General features: G+C 36.7%; 3 protein-coding genes across 3 annotated transcripts; all 3 read right to left on the bottom strand.

Annotated features, from left to right (window-relative positions):
* Positions 1-2,519: 2,519 nt before the first annotated feature.
* Positions 2,520-7,722, bottom strand: LOC128369767 (GTPase IMAP family member 4-like). Its single transcript, XM_053330844.1, has 3 exons — positions 7,698-7,722; positions 3,689-4,440; positions 2,520-2,567 (listed from the first exon to the last, which is right to left on the bottom strand). Exons 1-3 carry the CDS (start codon positions 7,720-7,722, stop codon positions 2,520-2,522), a joined length of 825 nt encoding a protein of 274 aa, XP_053186819.1.
* A 3,100-nt stretch (positions 7,723-10,822) lies between these two features.
* On the bottom strand, positions 10,823-14,753 carry LOC128369766 (GTPase IMAP family member 9-like). Its single transcript, XM_053330842.1, has 3 exons — positions 14,579-14,753; positions 10,930-11,689; positions 10,823-10,883 (listed from the first exon to the last, which is right to left on the bottom strand). The coding sequence occupies exons 1-3, from the start codon at positions 14,751-14,753 to the stop codon at positions 10,823-10,825; spliced, it is 996 nt and encodes a 331-aa protein (XP_053186817.1).
* A 602-nt stretch (positions 14,754-15,355) lies between these two features.
* LOC128369765 (tripartite motif-containing protein 16-like) lies at positions 15,356-17,062 on the bottom strand. Its single transcript, XM_053330841.1, has one exon. It carries the CDS (start codon positions 17,060-17,062, stop codon positions 15,356-15,358), a length of 1,707 nt encoding a protein of 568 aa, XP_053186816.1.
* Positions 17,063-17,678: the final 616 nt, after the last annotated feature.

The raw sequence follows: 17,678 nt of genomic DNA, 5'->3' as shown, positions 1-17,678 counted from the left end.
TGAGTGATTTCACACCCATCACACTGTTGACAACTATCACAGTGGAAATCTAGGTGTGTGTAGTTTGTTTATAGATCAGGTCTAAAAGCTAAACTCTCAAAAAGGCAGTTCATTACACTAGTTACTGTATTCAGAGGTTGAAGACTAAAATACTGTAAAACCACTTGAGTAGTATTTACGGTACAAAGATTACTGCAGGTAAGTATTTTACCTGCATTAAATAGGATTAATATTTTAGTATTTGTGGATCCTTCACAAAATACATATAATGTTATATAAAATTGAGTCAAAGTGTACTCTTTTACTTTTACCTCAGGAATATTATTACAGTTCAATGTTGTATTCTGAAGTATAAGATGATATGATATGGTGGCTTCAGATTTTCCACATTTTAGTGTTTTAGAGATACATTAAAATATTTGACATTAAGGTTTTTACAAACAATTTTCTTGGGCTTCAGCATTTTGCCCAACTTGACCTGACACTCTCATCTTAGTTAACTGGTTGAGTTTCTTTTCTCACTCCCATGTATAATTCAGCTGTTAAATGAAAAATTGTGATTCAAACATATGAATGCACCATTTTATTTTTAGCACAGCTTGAATATCCAGTATTTCTGGTTCAGCTCTTCCAGATAAATGGTGCATCTTGTTCATTTCTACCCTCTGCATTTACAAGAAATGACACACCTTCTTTTAACTGCCAATGTACACAAAAATGGTGTGGCTGGCCTTTTCAACTTTACCATTTAGCAAGATATGCCAGGAGACCCCTATTAATAGGGGCCCCAAACAGCTGTACAGTAGATCTATTATGATGTGAAACTGTGGTGGCAGTTTCTGTAATAAAATACTCACAAACCAGAGAATGTGTTTCTAGTATCACACTTTAAGTGGGTACCAAAATCTCAACAGTCAGTCACCCTGTATGTGCACATGCAGGGTGAGGCCAGCCAACAGTCAGCTATCATAACTTCAGCAAATAGCTATGACTGGCCTCCTCCTGCATTTTTAGATATTATCAACCTCCTTAATACATATGGTGAAAGGTATCAGAGTACATTTACTCAAGTATTGTGTCTGCAGTTATGAGGTACATGTACTATACTAATATTTCCATTTGATATAAATCTTTACTTCTACTCAGTTTCTTCTGTTTCAGAGGGAAACACTGTACTAGTCATTCTACTACATTTTTCTGATAGTTTCTTATGGTTATTTTACAGATTGAAATTTTACAAATGAAATATATGATCAACAATTAAAATGTGATGCATTTTTATAGTGTAAAACTATCCAACAGTAAAGGAATTAAAACAAGCTTTATCTTGAACAGATGATCAAGATAAAGGTACTTTGTTGGTACATTGTACATTATAATCTAAGCAGGTCGGTACTGGCTTCCTCTTCAGTTATCTGTACACACACACAGTTTGCCATTGTTCGCTCTACATACAGGGAAACTGGACTTATTTTCATATCTCTACACACACACACTGTCACTGTCATTTCAACAGACAGGTGTGCCTGGCCTCTGCTATTTCTGTAAAGCAGTTGCACCATCTACAATCATAGAATATCACCAAAGGAAGTGTAAGTAGCAAAGTATAAGAATAAGTATAACATTTTGCATTTAAATACACATTCTATATTTTTTCATTACAGAAACATATACAATTATGTTGTATTTTAAATCATTACACAGAAATGATTTACAAAAGGCCAGGAGACCGGAAATCAGCTTGGCTTATGTGAGTTAAAAAACATCTTTTTCTGTTTACTTGTTGGATTTGAAGGTTGGAATGTACTTTACAGTTCCCATAATATCATTATACTGTATTAATTTTGTAATGACATTACATTTCATTAACCTGGACATGCACATTTTTCCGTACTGACCACTGAAAAAAAATGCAATGCATCCTCCGACCATTAGAGGTCTTTTATGCTGGCGTAAGGTGTCTCTACAAGCGAAGGGACCCAGCAGAGAGCTCTGAGGAGGAAGGCACTCAGGAAAAGAGATTTGAAAGTGGGGACACCCGAGGACATAGACCAAAGATGCTGTATTTGGATGCATTTGTGCTGTCTTTGTTTCCTTTATTTTCTTCTCCAGTCTCTTTTGCATTTTGCACCTTTGCTCTTCTTTCTCGCTTAGGATTTGTCTTTTCTTCTCTTTGATCGCCCTCTCTGCCATCTGCAACATTTTTTTTGTGTAATGACTTCCTCCATTCTTTTTCTTTTATATTCATGATCTAATGCACATGGTGTTACTCTTTGTCACCATCTGATGGTTAATACATGTCACTGTTTAGCGTCCATGGTCCTTCACTTCCTGGTCAATTCAAATAGATTACACCCAGAACAGGTTTAAATTTAGGCTAGTGTAAATTGTCTTTCTTTGCAAATATCTTTCCCCCATTCAATTTAATTAATGGGTTAAATATTGTTTACATGTAGCTCTTTTTGTTTGTTTGTAAGGAATACATAAACAGCAAACTAAGAGGTTGTTAGCATAAAAAGTCACCATGGCTGAAGAGACCGAGTGCTGCTGCAGAAACTTAACGTCCTCTGACAGAAAGGGACAGAAAGGGCAGCACACTTAGTTAAAAAATGCAGTTTTTCAAAAACTTTCACTTTTAACACTTTAAATAGATTAAGCTGATAATACCTCATTTTGGATCACTTATTGAGTATTGTTACATTGCTGTTTTGTTACTTTTACTAAAGTAAAGGATCTGAGTACTTCTACAAAAACTGCAGTTCAGGTAAATGCTGCTTCTGCTATAAGATCACACAAGTACACTGTTCACCGACAGACCTGAGAATAAATGTAATACTGTGTTTGCTACAGCTGTTTGTCACCAATTTGCCATGTGTGTAATGGCCCACAAGGTGTTGTCGTTGGCTCAGTTTATTTTTATTTACTCCTACAATGAAGAGTGATCTTTATCACCTGTTCAATTTCCTGTTTGTTCAGTTCAATCCATCCAAGTTTTCAGACGTGTGGTTACACATCTTATGTATTACATTACATTACATTCACTCTTTGCAACTTCCTCATAGTAATTTTATTTGTTGCGGTTGTTGTTTCTCATTATCTCCAGAAGCTCTGATACAATTTCTGAAATAAACACTGCACACTTTTTAATCTGTACAAAAGCTGATTTTATTAATTTTGCAAACATGCATCAACATTCAGAAAAACACTCCTGATCAAAGTTTTCATCTACAGATTCATTTCTATCACTCTGTTAAACTAGCATGTCAGCTCTTTGGAAGAAAATGATTAACGCTTTACTGACTTTAGCATTTAGCACATTTCTTAAGATTTAAAAAGTGGTGTACAAAGATTAAACATATTATCAGATGTGATGGAATAACAACTAGCCTCCATTTTGCTGTAATTAATCACACGTGTTGATACCACCAGTAATACTAATGTCTATTTTATATTACTTAAAGTTTTCATTCTTCTGCAAAGCTAAAATGGCTAAATCATCAATAAATAAAAATCTATTTTCAACACACGTGAATTCAAGTCATTCACATATATTAAAAATATATGTCATTGCACTGCGGCAGTGAAACAGTTTGTATTACAGATTTTTCAAAAAGTCTTTCACAAATTTAACAAAACCGTTAATTAACCTTTGAATTAAAAAGGGGCTTTTTTCAGCTTGTCGTCTGACCTGCTCTTCCAGTTTTTTTTTGATTTTTTTAATTTCTTCCGCATTCAGGTTCTCCAGCATTTTGCGGTGTTCCTCTTCTTTTTCTTTTAGAATTCGTTGTTTCTCCTCTTCAATCGCTCTCTCTGCGTTTTGGAACATTTCAGTGGTGTAGTAGCTTCCTCCATTCTGTTCATTTATTTGTTTTATCATCTTTAGCAGCTTCGTGACCTGAGAACGATCTTTCAGCTCATTGTTGAACACGTGGTACTGGTTGTTACATTTGGCCACAAGTTCTTTCAGATCTTCGCTTTCCTCTAGGAACTCCTCAATAGGTTTCCCTTTGAGCAGGTCACCATGGGTAAAGAGAACCATGCTGTATTTGTTGGCTTCCTCACCAAAGATTTTCTGAATATTCTGCACAGCTTGCTTTTCTTCCTCTGTGTATCTGCCCAGTTTGATGACGACCAGGAAGATATGAGGTCCAGGGGAAGCAAAAGCAATGCTCTGGGCAATATCTTTAACTGTTTCGCTTTCAGTGTACCTGGTGTCAAACAGGCCTGGAGAGTCGATAACAGCTATTTTTTCTCCATCCACCACACCATATTCCTTTTTGCAGAGTGTAGTCAAAGATTTAGGGGAGAAGTCAGATTTAAAGCATTTTTGTTGCAGAATGGTGTTTCCTGTGGCACTCTTCCCAGCTCCAGTCTTCCCCATCATCACAATCCTGATCAGCTCATCATTGTTGTAGACTGTGGAAGTCGTAGACATGGAAGCTGGAAAAAAGCACAAACAGATAATATGTATTCATAAAATGTGTTCAATTAGTCCACATCAGCAATGAGGACCAAGTTGTGCCTACAGAGTACAGAGTTTTAATGTACATAAGTGTTTGCTGAAGATTATTAATTATTTCTTTCATCTGTATTCTTCAGTATGTGGTTTCTTTGAGTACGGTTACAATATCATGTAAAAATGGCCCAAAGTTTTGTGTTTTAGGATAATTAAAAGAACCACCCTAGATTATTTATAACATTTCAATATTTTTTAATTGATTTTTGTTGCTGTCTATGGTATCTATGGTTGTTGTACCAAAAGATTAATAAACACACCCAACTTTTTATGTACAATGTGGGAGTTTCAGAGTTTAAAAATGCATCAATTATTATAATTTTTTTTTTTTGCAAAAAAATATTTAATACAACTTTAATTATTTTGCAAGCCCGTTTGTTAGAGGTGGGACAAACAATTGTGCTACAGGTGCAAATGGTTTTATTTTGGTTAACAGGTTTAATGTACTTTGGATCGTTCTGTCCTTGTCTTTCCACTTTGAGTCTGGTTCTGAAGTTTCTTCCTGTTAAAAGGGAGTTTTTTCTTGCCACTGTCACCAAGTGCTGCTCATGTGGGAATGTTGAGTCTCTTTAAAATTAAAACCTGATGAGTACGGTTTAGACCTGCTCTATGTGTAAAGAGCCTTGAGATAACTTTGCTGTGATTTGGCGCTATACAAATAAAGATTGATTGATTTCCCAGGGTTCATTAACTATCTTCGGCTCCTCTCTGTAGAAATCTGTGATGTTTTATTCTCAACCATTATTATTATACACTATAGTAGACCACTCTACTATGTATTGATGTAATTTACGTTATCCAGTGAAATTAGTAATTTAGCAGGGGTTTTGAACACTTGCAGGGCATTGTATGTCAAATTCTCATTAGGAGCTGACCCCCCCTAAAGGTCTGATAGAATCGCCCCTGCTGTATATTATATGCGATCTTCAAAAGATTTGGGAAAGAATTGAAACCTTACTGCGACAAAATGAGTCTAAATATGGCTGAATTGCGGTTTATAACTGCAAACTGGCTATTTTAACATAATGACGGTTGGTTTATTGTATTGTAAAATGTAAAATTCGTGTCAACAGACGGAGGCTCAATGACAGAATACTTTCAGAGTCTACTTGACAGCAAAACTCTTTATATAACTTCATGCAACAAACCACACCCATAAACATGGTAAGTACAATGTCATTCCTCCCTTACAAATGAAACTTTCTCACTATAACTACCATATACGTTCTGACCTGTAGATATGATCACTATATCTACAGATATGATCTGTGTGCCACAGAGTTGTTCATATGTTACATAAATATTTTAATTGTATTTTTTTTTTGCCATCACAATCACCAATAAATGACAATAAAATGATGCATTTTGACAAACACTGACAGAAAAAGAATTTCTAAATTAATTACTACATTTAACATTGGTCAACTTTGTAAGTTTTCATATGTTTTAATTCGATCCTTAAATGATTCACTGTAATCTAGATAGTTTAACCATCCAGTCGGGATTTCTTCTTCCGTGAGTGATTTCACACCCATCACACTGTTGACAACTATCACAGTGGAAATCTAGGTGTGTGTAGTTTGTTTATAGATCAGGTCTAAAAGCTAAACTCTCAAAAAGGCAGTTCATTACACTAGTTACTGTATTCAGAGGTTGAAGACTAAAATACTGTAAAACCACTTGAGTAGTACTTAAGGTACACAGATTACTGCAGGTACATAAGAATATTGAAATTACATTATATTGTCCTACTTTTGGGGGCTAGAATTGTACTCTATTTTGAAAAAGTATTTTACCTGTAGTAAAGAGTATCAATATTTTAGTATTTGTGGATCCTTCACAAAATATATATAACGTTATATACAATTGAGTCAAAGTGTACTCTTTTACTTTTACCTCAGGAATATTATTACAGTTCAATGTTGTATTCTGTCGTATAAGATGAGGGTCACATAGTAGGGTCACCTATGTGTACATAGAGTGCTGAACAACAAGTAAGGAAATGTTTAAGTGTAACTGTTTTAAAAAAAATACAGCTTACATGTCGTTACACATAAAAAATATGACATTATATAATAGTCACAGTATGGCAGCATCATCAGGGCATTTGTAGTTTGTGGTAATGGGTGGAGGGTTTGCCATGATGGTTTTTTCCATGGATTTTCCACATTTTAGTGTTTTAGAATTACAATAAAATAGTTGAAATTAAGATTTTGACAAAAACAATTTTGTGCTTCAGCCTTTTGCTCATGTTTGACCTGACACTCTCGTCTTAGTTAACTGGTTCACTTTACTTTTTTTCTCACTCTGATGTTTCATTTAACTGTTAAAAGACCTGTAGACTGAAAAAACAGGACAAACAATCAATGCCTTCTGTATTCATAAAATGTTTTTAATTAGTCCACATCAGGTATGAATAACTATAGCTGGAGAGGCTCAAGTTGTGCTCACACAGTTTTAGGCTACGTGAGTGTTTTGTCTCAGTGAAGTTGCAAAAGATTTTTAATACAATTCCTGTACAAGAATTTAAGGTTTCTTCTTTCTTTTTTCTACCTTAATAAAATATTGAACATAGGTGATGTAGATTCTGATATTAGTGTAGCTTTCAAATGGTTAACCATACCTGCCTGTCAGCCTATTGGTGTACATGATGTATAATACGGGGGGCATTTTCCAATTTTTTAAACATTCTGACCAACAGGCTTGGAGTGTTGCTATCATAAAACTTTTGTGGCATGGAGAAAGTGTGCAGGCTTTAACTGTTTGGTTAGACCACAACTGCAGGGACAGACCTATAAATGCCAATGTTTGTCCCTGACTGACTGATTGACTGAAGAAGTCATTGAGGTTCTCAAAATGCGGTCAGTTTATCTAAATAATGGCTGTTTAGAAATTACCACCAACATTTTCAGGGATGTGAGGAGCTGCTGGCCATATGAGACTTATGATTAGGATTCACATGGACATACAAGAAAATAAACAATGGAAATATAATAATAGGGTCAAATACATGATGTCAAATAAATACAAAATAGCAAAGATACATTAATAAAAACAATGAGTAGGATGGTAAAACAGACCATTTAAAAGACTAATACAAATGACTGCAAATGAGGCTCTGATTCGCATATTATGTGAAGAGCCGATATATGATTAAAATTATAAATGCAGTCAGACTTACCAGGCGTGGAAACTAGGCTTCCCATGTTTGAGTTACAGAGAGCAGATGTGCAGCTGAAGTCAAAAGGTGAGGTTTAGCCTGTCTGCGACAATGCCTCTTGATTAAAACAATATTTTCGCAACACACCACGCCCACAAAGACTAGATGTGTTTATGTCTGTAGTTCAGCTGGCTGTTGGAAAGTACTGAGAGCACAGTTTGTGTTCTCAAACTTTGTTCTATAAAATATATTAAATCCTGTCCTACAACAATAGAACAACAAAAGGACATTCATTTTCATAGTCTGTGCATTTTCCACATAGAAACATACAGATAACCACATAAAATCATACCAATATACACACATAACATTCATGCCCCCTCCTGTATCCCAAAACATATATTGTTCCTGTATATGCACACACAAATGATAAGTCTGACCCTATATTAGGTCAGTGAATCAGTTGGTTCAGTGCTGGCTGTAGGGAAGTAGATTATTTTAGAGGCAGCATGTGTGAGCCTGCTGAGTTTGTTTTTGTTGGAGATGGCTAACATGTTAAAGAAACAGGGGGAACAGAAGTATGGGTTTGGTAGTTCTTTTGTAAAACAACAACAGGAGAGAAAGTGCTCTGAGTTTGTGGGTGATGTTGAGTCAGCATTATTTTTGGATATCAGTAGTGTCTTAATCAAAGCTGACTTTATTGTCTTATTGAGAGCATTTAGGGTTATGGTTAGGGCTGATGATTTGCCTTTATGGCTTGTGACATGATGGCTTGAGATTTTCCACATTAAAATGGTTTAAGTTCAAGTTTTTACAAATAATTTTCTTTTTGCCCAACTGTGTTTGAGCTGAAACTCTCCTCTTAACTGGCTAAATTTACAAATGTCTTTTCCCACAAAGTTGTCGCTTTCATTTGTTCAAATCAACATTAAGATTTACATACAATAGCTGTAACTTTTTATTTTAGCACAGCATCTAACACAAGTCGAATATCCAGTCCACCCAGATATTCAGAGCTCTTCCAGATGAACAATGTATCTAGTTCACTTCAACCATCAGCATTTACAAGAAATGGCACACCTTCTTTTAACTTCAGTTATGCACATGAAGGGTGTGGCAGGCTGGCCTATTCAACTGGAGTGCAGCCAGCCTCATCAACAAAGCCCAGGGTCTGGAGCTGAACTTCATCATTAGCCAAGGTAGGCTGGGGACTCCTACTAATAGGGGCCCCAAACAGATTTATTATGATGTGTAGATATGAAACTGTGGTGGCAGTTTCTGTAATAACAAACCAGAGAATGTGTTTCTGGGTGTATTATCACACTATAAGCAGGTACAATACCAAGAACAGATACATATCTGAACAATCAGCTATTATAATCTCAACAGATAGGTACGATTGGTTTCCTCTTCAGTTATCTCTACGCACAATTCGCTATTCTAACAACCGTTGGACTCATTTTCCTATCTCTACACATTCACAGTCAGTCACTGTCGTTTCAATAGACAGGTGTGTATGGCCTCTGCTATGTCTGCAAAGTAGTTTCACTATCTACAATCATAGTACATCACCAAAGTATAAGTGTAAGTAGCAATGTATCAGAATAACTATAACATATTGTATTTAAATATACATGCTGTATTTCCCCATTACTGAAACATATGAAATCATGTATTCTAACTCATTATACCCAGAAATGTCTTTACTATTCACTTACTGGTTCAGTGAATCAAAGAAAAGCCTGATCAGTGACTGCATTTATAGATATATTATCAACCTCCTCAATACATATGCTGAAAGGTAACAAAGTACATTTAATCAAATATTATTTTTGCAGTTATGAGGTACATGTACTATACATTAATATTTCCATTTAATGCAAATGTTTACTTTTACTCTACTTCTACTAGGATGATTAAGTTCCTATAGTTGCGTCATGTCACCAATATAGTAGTTCCTATTGCTGGATCCTCACTGACAAAGACTCTAGACCACACGTTGACATCACATCACATCTTATATTATCATAAAAATGTTTAATGTTTTTAAGCAGCTCTATGAACACATCACATCTATCATGGAGGATAACATTAACACAAATATTGTTGTTGTTATTATTATACTGTAAATATTTTAACATTTATGGTCATCTTGTAAATAATTAATTTACATATTCTCTAATGCACAGTTATATTTACGTATTTATATCAAAAGTCTTTTGTGGTAGTTATATGTTAATACTTTGTACTTGTTTTAATACACAATCATACATTTCATATTCATATCAATTTGTATACTAACAGCTTTGTTCCTGTCTGTGACACTGCTGAATATTGGTTATCTTGCACAGTCATTGACGCCCATGAGTTTAATGTCATGACAATTATGTGACAAGCACAGCCTGAATATCCAGTCCTTCCACGTGTTCAGAGATCTTTCAGATAAACAGAACAACCTGCTCATTGTTCACTTCACCATCAGCATTTACAAGAAATTGGACATAATGTTTTAATTGCCAATGTGCACATACAGGGTGAAGCCGGCCAACTGTAGTTCCATTTGTCATAGTTCATAACATGATGACAAATAAACATGGGATCTACAAACTCAGGTAACAAAAGCTGCTTTCACAAGACTGTATGATTTTAAAACACTTTTTAAAACAGCTGAACAAGAACACATTGTTTAAAGGAATATTAAACTAAAAACTCTCTGTACCTTGAAATGGGTGGAAGGTTTGTAGCTGGGAACAGTCCAAAAGACAGTGTTGGTTTCTATTAATCAAAGATCTCTCCTGTAGCAGTTTTTAATCTTTCCTCCAAATATTGTTTGTGCCTACACCTAACCAAACTTTAACCTTACTGGAGAACTCAAAGCATTTATCAATCATTATGTAAAAAGGGTGATTAGAAATGATACTTTCCTGCTGAGAGAAGCATCAGATCTGCTTATGTGTGTAAAAACCAACATGTTTCTTTGTTTGTTTTTGTTTACTTGTTGGATTTGAAGGTTGGAATGTACTTTACAGTTCCCATAATATCATTATACTTTATCAGTTTTGTAATGACATTACATTTCATTAACCTGGACATGCACATTTTTCTGTACTGGCCACTGAAAGAAAATGCAATGCATCCTCCGACCATTAGAGGTCGTTTATGCTGGCGTAAAGTGTCTCTACAAGCGAAGGGACCCAGGAGAGAGCTCTGAGGAGGAAGGCACTCAGGAAAAGAGATTTGATAATGGGGGCACCCGAGGACAGAGACCAAAGATGCTGTATTTGGATGCATTTGTGCTGTCTTTGTTTCCTTTAGTTTCTTCTCCAGTCTTTCCTGCATTTTGCACCTTTGCTCTTCTTTCTCCCTCATGATTTGTCTTTTCTTCTCTTTCATCGCCCTCTCTGCCATCTGCAACATTTTTTTTGTGTAATGACTTCCTCCATTCTTCTCTTTTATATTCATGATCTTCATGAGCAGCTCAGTCACCTGAGAACGATCCTCCAGCTCATTATTGAACACGTGATACTGGCCGTTACAATTCGCTACAACTTCCTGCAGATCTTCACTTTGCTTCAAGAACTCCTCGATAGATTTCCCTTTGAGCAGGTCACCATGGGTAAAGAGAACCATGCTGTATTTATTGGCTTCCTCTCCCAAAATGTCCTTAATCTTCTGCACAGTTTTCTTTTCTTCCTCTGTGAATCTGCCCAGTCTGATGACGATCAGAAAGATATGAGGTCCAGGAGAAGCATAAGCAATGCACTGGGTAATATCTTTAACTGTTTTCTCTTCAGTGTTCCTGGTGTCAAACAGGCCCGGAGTGTCGATAACAGCAACCTTTTGTCCGTCCACCTCACCGTCAGCCTTTTCACAGAGTGTAGTCAAAGATTTAGGGGAGAACTCAGATTTAAAGCATTGTTTTCCCACAATGGTGTTTCCTGTGGCGCTCTTCCCAACTCCTGTCTTCCCCACCATCACAATCCTGATCGGCTCATTAATGTATCCGTCTGGTTCTGAGAGAGAGAATGGATATCATTAATTCTCAACTGTGTTTATCAAACAGTTTAGCTCTGTACTCCATTTGGGAGATTTATAGTGCAAAGAAAAGTTTGTATGTAATAAGCATCAATCACGTAAATTAAAGTTTAACCACAATTGACACTTTGGCATGAGTTCAAATGGAAAAAATGCATCATCAGTCTTCATTTAAATACCATGGGTAAGTGTTGCTTTTCTTCTTTCCTATAGCCTTGCACCTATTTGATGTGCTAATAATTATTCTCCTTCAACTCATTGACATATATAAGCCCGGTATCATGGGAAATTACATTCACATCACACAATTCTCCATCTCGTCTCAGAATTTAGGCCGAATGCTGTCAATCAGCACCTATGCAGTGAGTACTGTTCCTTTAATGTCAACCCCCAATAGGCCTATCTGTTGTAATTGGCCTTTTGGAAGCTCCCCTTTGGTAGACTTCTGACGGCTCAGGCAGCCACATAATCAAACAATAGTAGCAACCTCAGCCAACAGAGCGCAGCCTGTGGGCATACATGAACAATCAAGGAGGAAATACAGATAACTTTGCAAAGTAAGTGTTTAGGGCAAACTGAATCCCTGAATTTAGACTTGCAGGGAGCATTTTCACATATGTTCACCTCAGGTTGTTACATTTTTGACCGTTTTAACATAAACATCCAACATCAGAATGGTACATTACAAAAAAATCACACTTAAGTGCTCTTAAAAACTGCTGCCATTGACTCTATTGCCTTTGGCCAGATAAATTTTCACTAAACAAGGCTGGATGGAACATTGTACATACAGTATATTTATATAGATATTAATAGAAATTAAGATGGGGTGAGAGGAGGAATATTAAAGAAGTAATTTGTACACAAAGTCAGAGATCAAATATTGTACAAGTATGTTCACTTCCTGGAATTATCTGAAAATATTTGTCTGTGTATGAAGATCTGTCTACTTGCTGTGTGAAACCCTGATAATCTGTTCTGGCTGCTGTTCAAACTTCATCTCAGCAACGTGTGATCTGATTACTATCACACTCCTCCCATCTCTTCACTGAAAACTCCCTCTCCTTTGATGCCAACAAAGTGGCATTTGCTGCGGTTCAGTTCAGGTGAACACAGATGAAGAAATGTAGAGAAAATACTTCACTGACCTCTTGGAGAATTCATTAACTTACCATGTTCGGTTTCTTTGGTATTTCTGATCATGTTTGATTCACAGAGGCAGGACAGGAGTGCTGCTGTAGGGAAGCGTTGAGTGTCCACAAATACACTACACCTCTTAATAAAAAGGCCTCATTTACCAAACCACACCCACATCACACTGTTAACAACTAGCACAGTGAAATCTAGGTGTGTATAGTTTGTTTATAGATCAGATTTAAAATCCAGTAAAAGGACATCCATATTAATTACACATTTACTGTATTTATAGTTTGAAAACTAAATTACTGTAAAATTGCTTTGGTAGCATTATCGTACATAGATTACTGCAGGCACACATAAAATATTGTAGTAGTAGTAGTAATGTACTTTATTTTATATATCATAAGTATTATAAGTATTGTTTCTTTTTTTGTCAATATTTTAATATTTGTAGATTTTAAACAACACACAAATAACAGTATATCCAAATGTGGCACAATTTAGTAACAGCAAGTTAATTTAAAGTCTGCACCGAGACAAAGCCTGCAAACAGATACTGGTATCAACACAAAGTAATGTAATGCACACTGTGTTGCTCTTTGTCACCATCTGGTGGTAAAAAAATGTTACTGTTCAGCTTTCAGTAAAAAAAAAGAAAGAACAATGGTCCTTCACTTCCTGGTTAATACAAACAAACTAAACCCAGAACAGGTTCAAGTTTAGGCTACAGTTAATTACATTTTTATAAAAGCAAAAGTTTTTTTTTTTTAAAGATCTGCTAATGTCCAAAGCACATGTTGAAAGTAAAGTGGCGATGCAGCTTATCCGTTATATATTGCATTGCATTTACTCTTCGCAGCCTCCTCATAAAATCATCTTATTTGTTGCAGTTATTGTTTCTTATTATGTCCAGAGGCTTTGATAGAAATTCTGTAATAAACACTTTTAAATCTGTATAGAAGGCGCAGACTTTATTAATTGTGCAAACATGGATCAAAATTCACTCCTGGTCAAAGTTTTCATCTACAGATTCATTTCAATCACTCAATCATAAGAGTGATGATTACAACCTAATCACAATTCATGTTTCTTAACATTTAAAAAGTAGTGTGAATTGATTAAACATATCAACAGCTGTGATGGAATAATAAGCCTTCATTAAATCCCATGTAGACAAACAGAAGGAAAAAAACACTCTCATCAAAGATACAACACAGTTAACTACTATACATGACATCACAATCCTGTCCAGAGAGAGAGAGACAGAGTGAGATAGCTATAAGTAGCAAGCATTAAGCACCTGCTAAGCTAAGCTAACTGTTAAGATTGTGCAAAGTGCAATTTTCTTTTTTAAGTGAAGGACCCAGAATGGACATTTTCTTCATTTTATAGCAGATATGCTATTAAAGTTTTTGTTATTAAGCCCCCTTGCAATTTGGGGTTTCTTTCCTTTTTTGGATGATAGATCATTTGGCTGGCCATTAACAGCCTGAGCCAAAATGAGGCTCATGAGCTTCTCCTACAATTCTAGCTAATTCTCCTCAAAAATTACAGAACCATTCCCAAAATGAAGGGCCTCCTTCAGCTTCTCGTCTGGCCTGCACTTCCTGTTCTTCTTTCAGTTTTTTTTATTTCTTCCTCCTTTTCTCTTTTTACGAGCATCCCTCAACTCTCTTCAATCACTCTCTCTGCTTTTTGGAACATTTCAGTGGTGTAATGGCTTCCACCGTTCTGCACATTTATATTTCTGATCTTCTCGAGCAGCTCGATGACCTGAGAACGATCCTCCACCTCATTACTGAACACGTGGTACTGGCCGTTACATTTGGCCACAAGTTCCTGTAGATCTTCGCTGTGCTTGAAGAAATCCTCAATAGATTTTACCTTTGAGCAGGTCACCATGGGTAAAGAGAACCATACTGTATTTGTTGGCTTCCTCACCAAAGATTTTCTGAATCTTCTGAGAGGACTGTCCCCAGAAGTTAACAAATTGAACAAAAGCAAACAACTTGTAAATTGTTACTTTACACATTTAAAGACTTTATTTACCAACTGCAGTGTCCAGTTATACTTTTTGTACATATTATTATTATTATTATCCTTCAAAAATCATTTTTGAATGTTGTCATAATATCGCACTACTATCATTTTTTGACAATAAAATCTTTTAAGCTTCCTGAACAGTTATCGATGATGACCTTTGCTTTTTTGTTTTGAGAGGACAGTCTGCAAGTACAACAACTATAAACCATGCAAATATTTTTTCATGGACAAATGTTCAGTTATTATTGACTTAAACTTTACATTTAGATTTATATCTCAAAATGTTTTATTTTAAAGTAGGCCATTTTCTATTCAAAACATTTTTAAAGTTATAGACATTTGTTTCCCTAAAACAAATTATGGCACACAGGTAGGTAAAGTGTTAAGCAGTGTGAAACCAGGTGGCACTAACAGAAAATCTACCTTGATGACTAAGACAAACCTTGAATGACTTGTCAGATTTACTTGAGCTTGCAAAGCTCAGCACTGCTTCCCAAAATCCATTTTAAGAACGGATTTGAGATGTCTTTAAGACAAACTCCAACATAGAGAGGCTGAGTGAATGTGGTCTGGACTCTGTGGAGGAGAGTCATGGTTTCAGAGACGCTGTAGAAGGACAGAATACCTGCTCTGTGATCCAGGTACACTCCGACTCTGGAGGAAACAGGACCTGAGACAGGAGTTGAGACACTGTTGAACCAAAAGTTATAACTGTTAGTGTCACAATTTAAAGCCCAAGATTTATCATTGCTTCCAAATTTACATTCATTTGAGCGTCCTGCTCTGCTGATATTCTTGTATGTGACTGCTACACAACCTCTTACTCCTCTCCACTCCACCTCCCAGTAACAATGTCCAGTCAGACTCTCTCTACTCAGGACATGAAACCAATTAGTAGGTCTATCTGGATGACTAGAATCAGACTGTTGTCGACTCGTAGTTGTTGCTTTTCTGTTCCCGTCAGATAATAACAGCAGTGTGTGTGCTGTGTTTGGATCCAGAGTGATTTCACATGCATATTTTAAGAATCCAGCTCTGGTCTTGGGCTCTGTTTTTGAATCTGACAGTAAAACATCCACTTCGGTGACTGTCAGTGAGATGTTTGTCCATTTGTCCCTCAGGATGTCCTGTAGTTTATCTCTGAGCTCTGAAACAGCTGCTGCCACATCCTCAAAGTATCTCAGAGGACGGATATTGATGCTGGATGAGTCTGTAGGTTCACTGAGTTGTGACGCTGAGGGGTAGTTGTGTAGAAACTGGTTGTGATCCTCTGTGTGTGAGAGCTTCTTCAGTTCAGCATCTTTCCTCTTCAACTCAGAGATCTCCTGCTGCAGCTTCTCCTGAAGCTCTTTGACTCCACTCACTTCAGTTTCCTGCTGGGATCTGATCTGCTGCTTCACATCAGAGTTTCTTTTCTGGATGAGATGGATCAGCTCAGTGAAGATCTTCTCACTGTCCTCCACTGCTTTATCAGCAGAGCGACTGATGGCCTTCACCTCCTGTTGAAGCAGCTTTACATCTTTCTCTCTGTCCTGGATTCTCTGCTGGATGTTTAGTCGACTCACCTCGAGCTCTCTCTGCCTCTCAGTCCTTTCTGCTGCAGCTGAGACTGTGTCGTGGCCTTTATGTTCATCCACAGAGCAGATAGAACAGATACTCTGCTGATCAGTACGACAGAACATCTTCATCACCTCATCATGACGAGAGCAGATGTTCTCCTGGAGCTTCTCTGAGGGGTCGACCAGCTTGTGTTTTTTGAATGTAGGTGATTCATAATGAGGCTGGAGGTGATTCTCACAGTAAGAAGCCAGACACTGCAGACAGGACTTGAAGGCTTTCAGCTTCCTCCCAGTGCAGACATCACAGACCACATTGTCAGGTCCAGCATAGCAGAGATCAGCAGGAGCAGCTTGGAGTCCAGTCTTCTTCAGCTCCTCCATTAAATCTGCTAACATGGTGTTTTTCATCAGGACAGGCCTCGGTGTGAATGTCTCTCTGCACAGAGGGCAGCTGTAGATTTCATTCTCATCCTCTCCATCCCAGACGTTGTTAATACAGCTCATGCAGTAGCTGTGTCCACAGGGAGTAGTCACCGGGTCTTTCAGTAAATCCAAACAGATCGAACAGCAGAATTTAGCTCCGTCCAGCTGAGCTCCTTGTTGTGCCATTTCACCTCTCAGTAACAATGACTGTGTGAGTTTCACTTTCTGAGATATGAAACTGAGCTCTGATATAAAAAGCATGCATTACTTCAACTCAGCACATGTTGGTTATACCCATCTTCAAATTGTAGATCTGAAGGGGAGGGAACAAGGAAATATGTTGACAGAGTGGAGCTTGTTGTGTTTGAAAGCAGGATGAAGAGGGAGGAGTTATCATGATGATTAATTCAAGGAAGAGGAGCAGTTTTAAAGAGATACTGCATGTTTAAGCCTTGTTTACAGTATAAAGTGCTGTATATGACCAATAAACTTGGTGATCTTTATTTTGATAGTATATATAAATGCACTGGTAAAGCCAATAAAAAAGAAACCTGTATATGTGTAAATTTCACCACATTTCAGAAGAGATGCTTTTATAATGTCAGTGATTAAGAAATAATTAGAAGGCTATGAAAGGAGAAAAAATAATTATTTTACACAAAGTTGCATATTTAGTTTGACTACAATTCACCCCTTTCTTGTTTCTTTTTCTCCAGACCTTTAAAATGACTAATTAAACAATCTGAGAAAGATCATTCACTGTTTTTTGTTCAACAGTTAATTTTTGTGGGGGGTCATATGT

Source organism: Scomber japonicus, chromosome 12 (genome assembly GCF_027409825.1).
Source record: "Scomber japonicus isolate fScoJap1 chromosome 12, fScoJap1.pri, whole genome shotgun sequence".
Lineage (NCBI taxonomy): Eukaryota > Metazoa > Chordata > Actinopteri > Scombriformes > Scombridae > Scomber > Scomber japonicus.
Note: the sequence above shows the minus strand (reverse complement) of the source record. Positions and strands in the feature narration are given on the sequence as shown.

Coding starts and splice junctions, on each gene's coding strand:
- LOC128369767 (XM_053330844.1), bottom strand. CDS start 7,722: ATGGGAAGCCTAGTTTCCACGCCTG. Junction 4,441..7,697: donor AAGCCTAGTTTCCACGCCTG/GTAAGTCTGACT, acceptor GCTTTTTTCCAG/CTTCCATGTCTACGACTTCC. Junction 2,568..3,688: donor AAAAAAAACTGGAAGAGCAG/GTCAGACGACAA, acceptor CCTTTCTGTCAG/AGGACGTTAAGTTTCTGCAG.
- LOC128369766 (XM_053330842.1), bottom strand. CDS start 14,753: ATGGTGACCTGCTCAAAGGTAAAATCTATTGAGGATTTCTTCAAGCAC. Junction 11,690..14,578: donor AAATATAAATGTGCAGAACG/GTGGAAGCCATT, acceptor TCTCTCTCTCAG/AACCAGACGGATACATTAAT. Junction 10,884..10,929: donor TCTTTGGTCTCTGTCCTCGG/GTGCCCCCATTA, acceptor CTTCCTCCTCAG/AGCTCTCTCCTGGGTCCCTT.
- LOC128369765 (XM_053330841.1), bottom strand. CDS start 17,062: ATGGCACAACAAGGAGCTCAGCTGGACGGAGCTAAATTCTGCTGTTCG.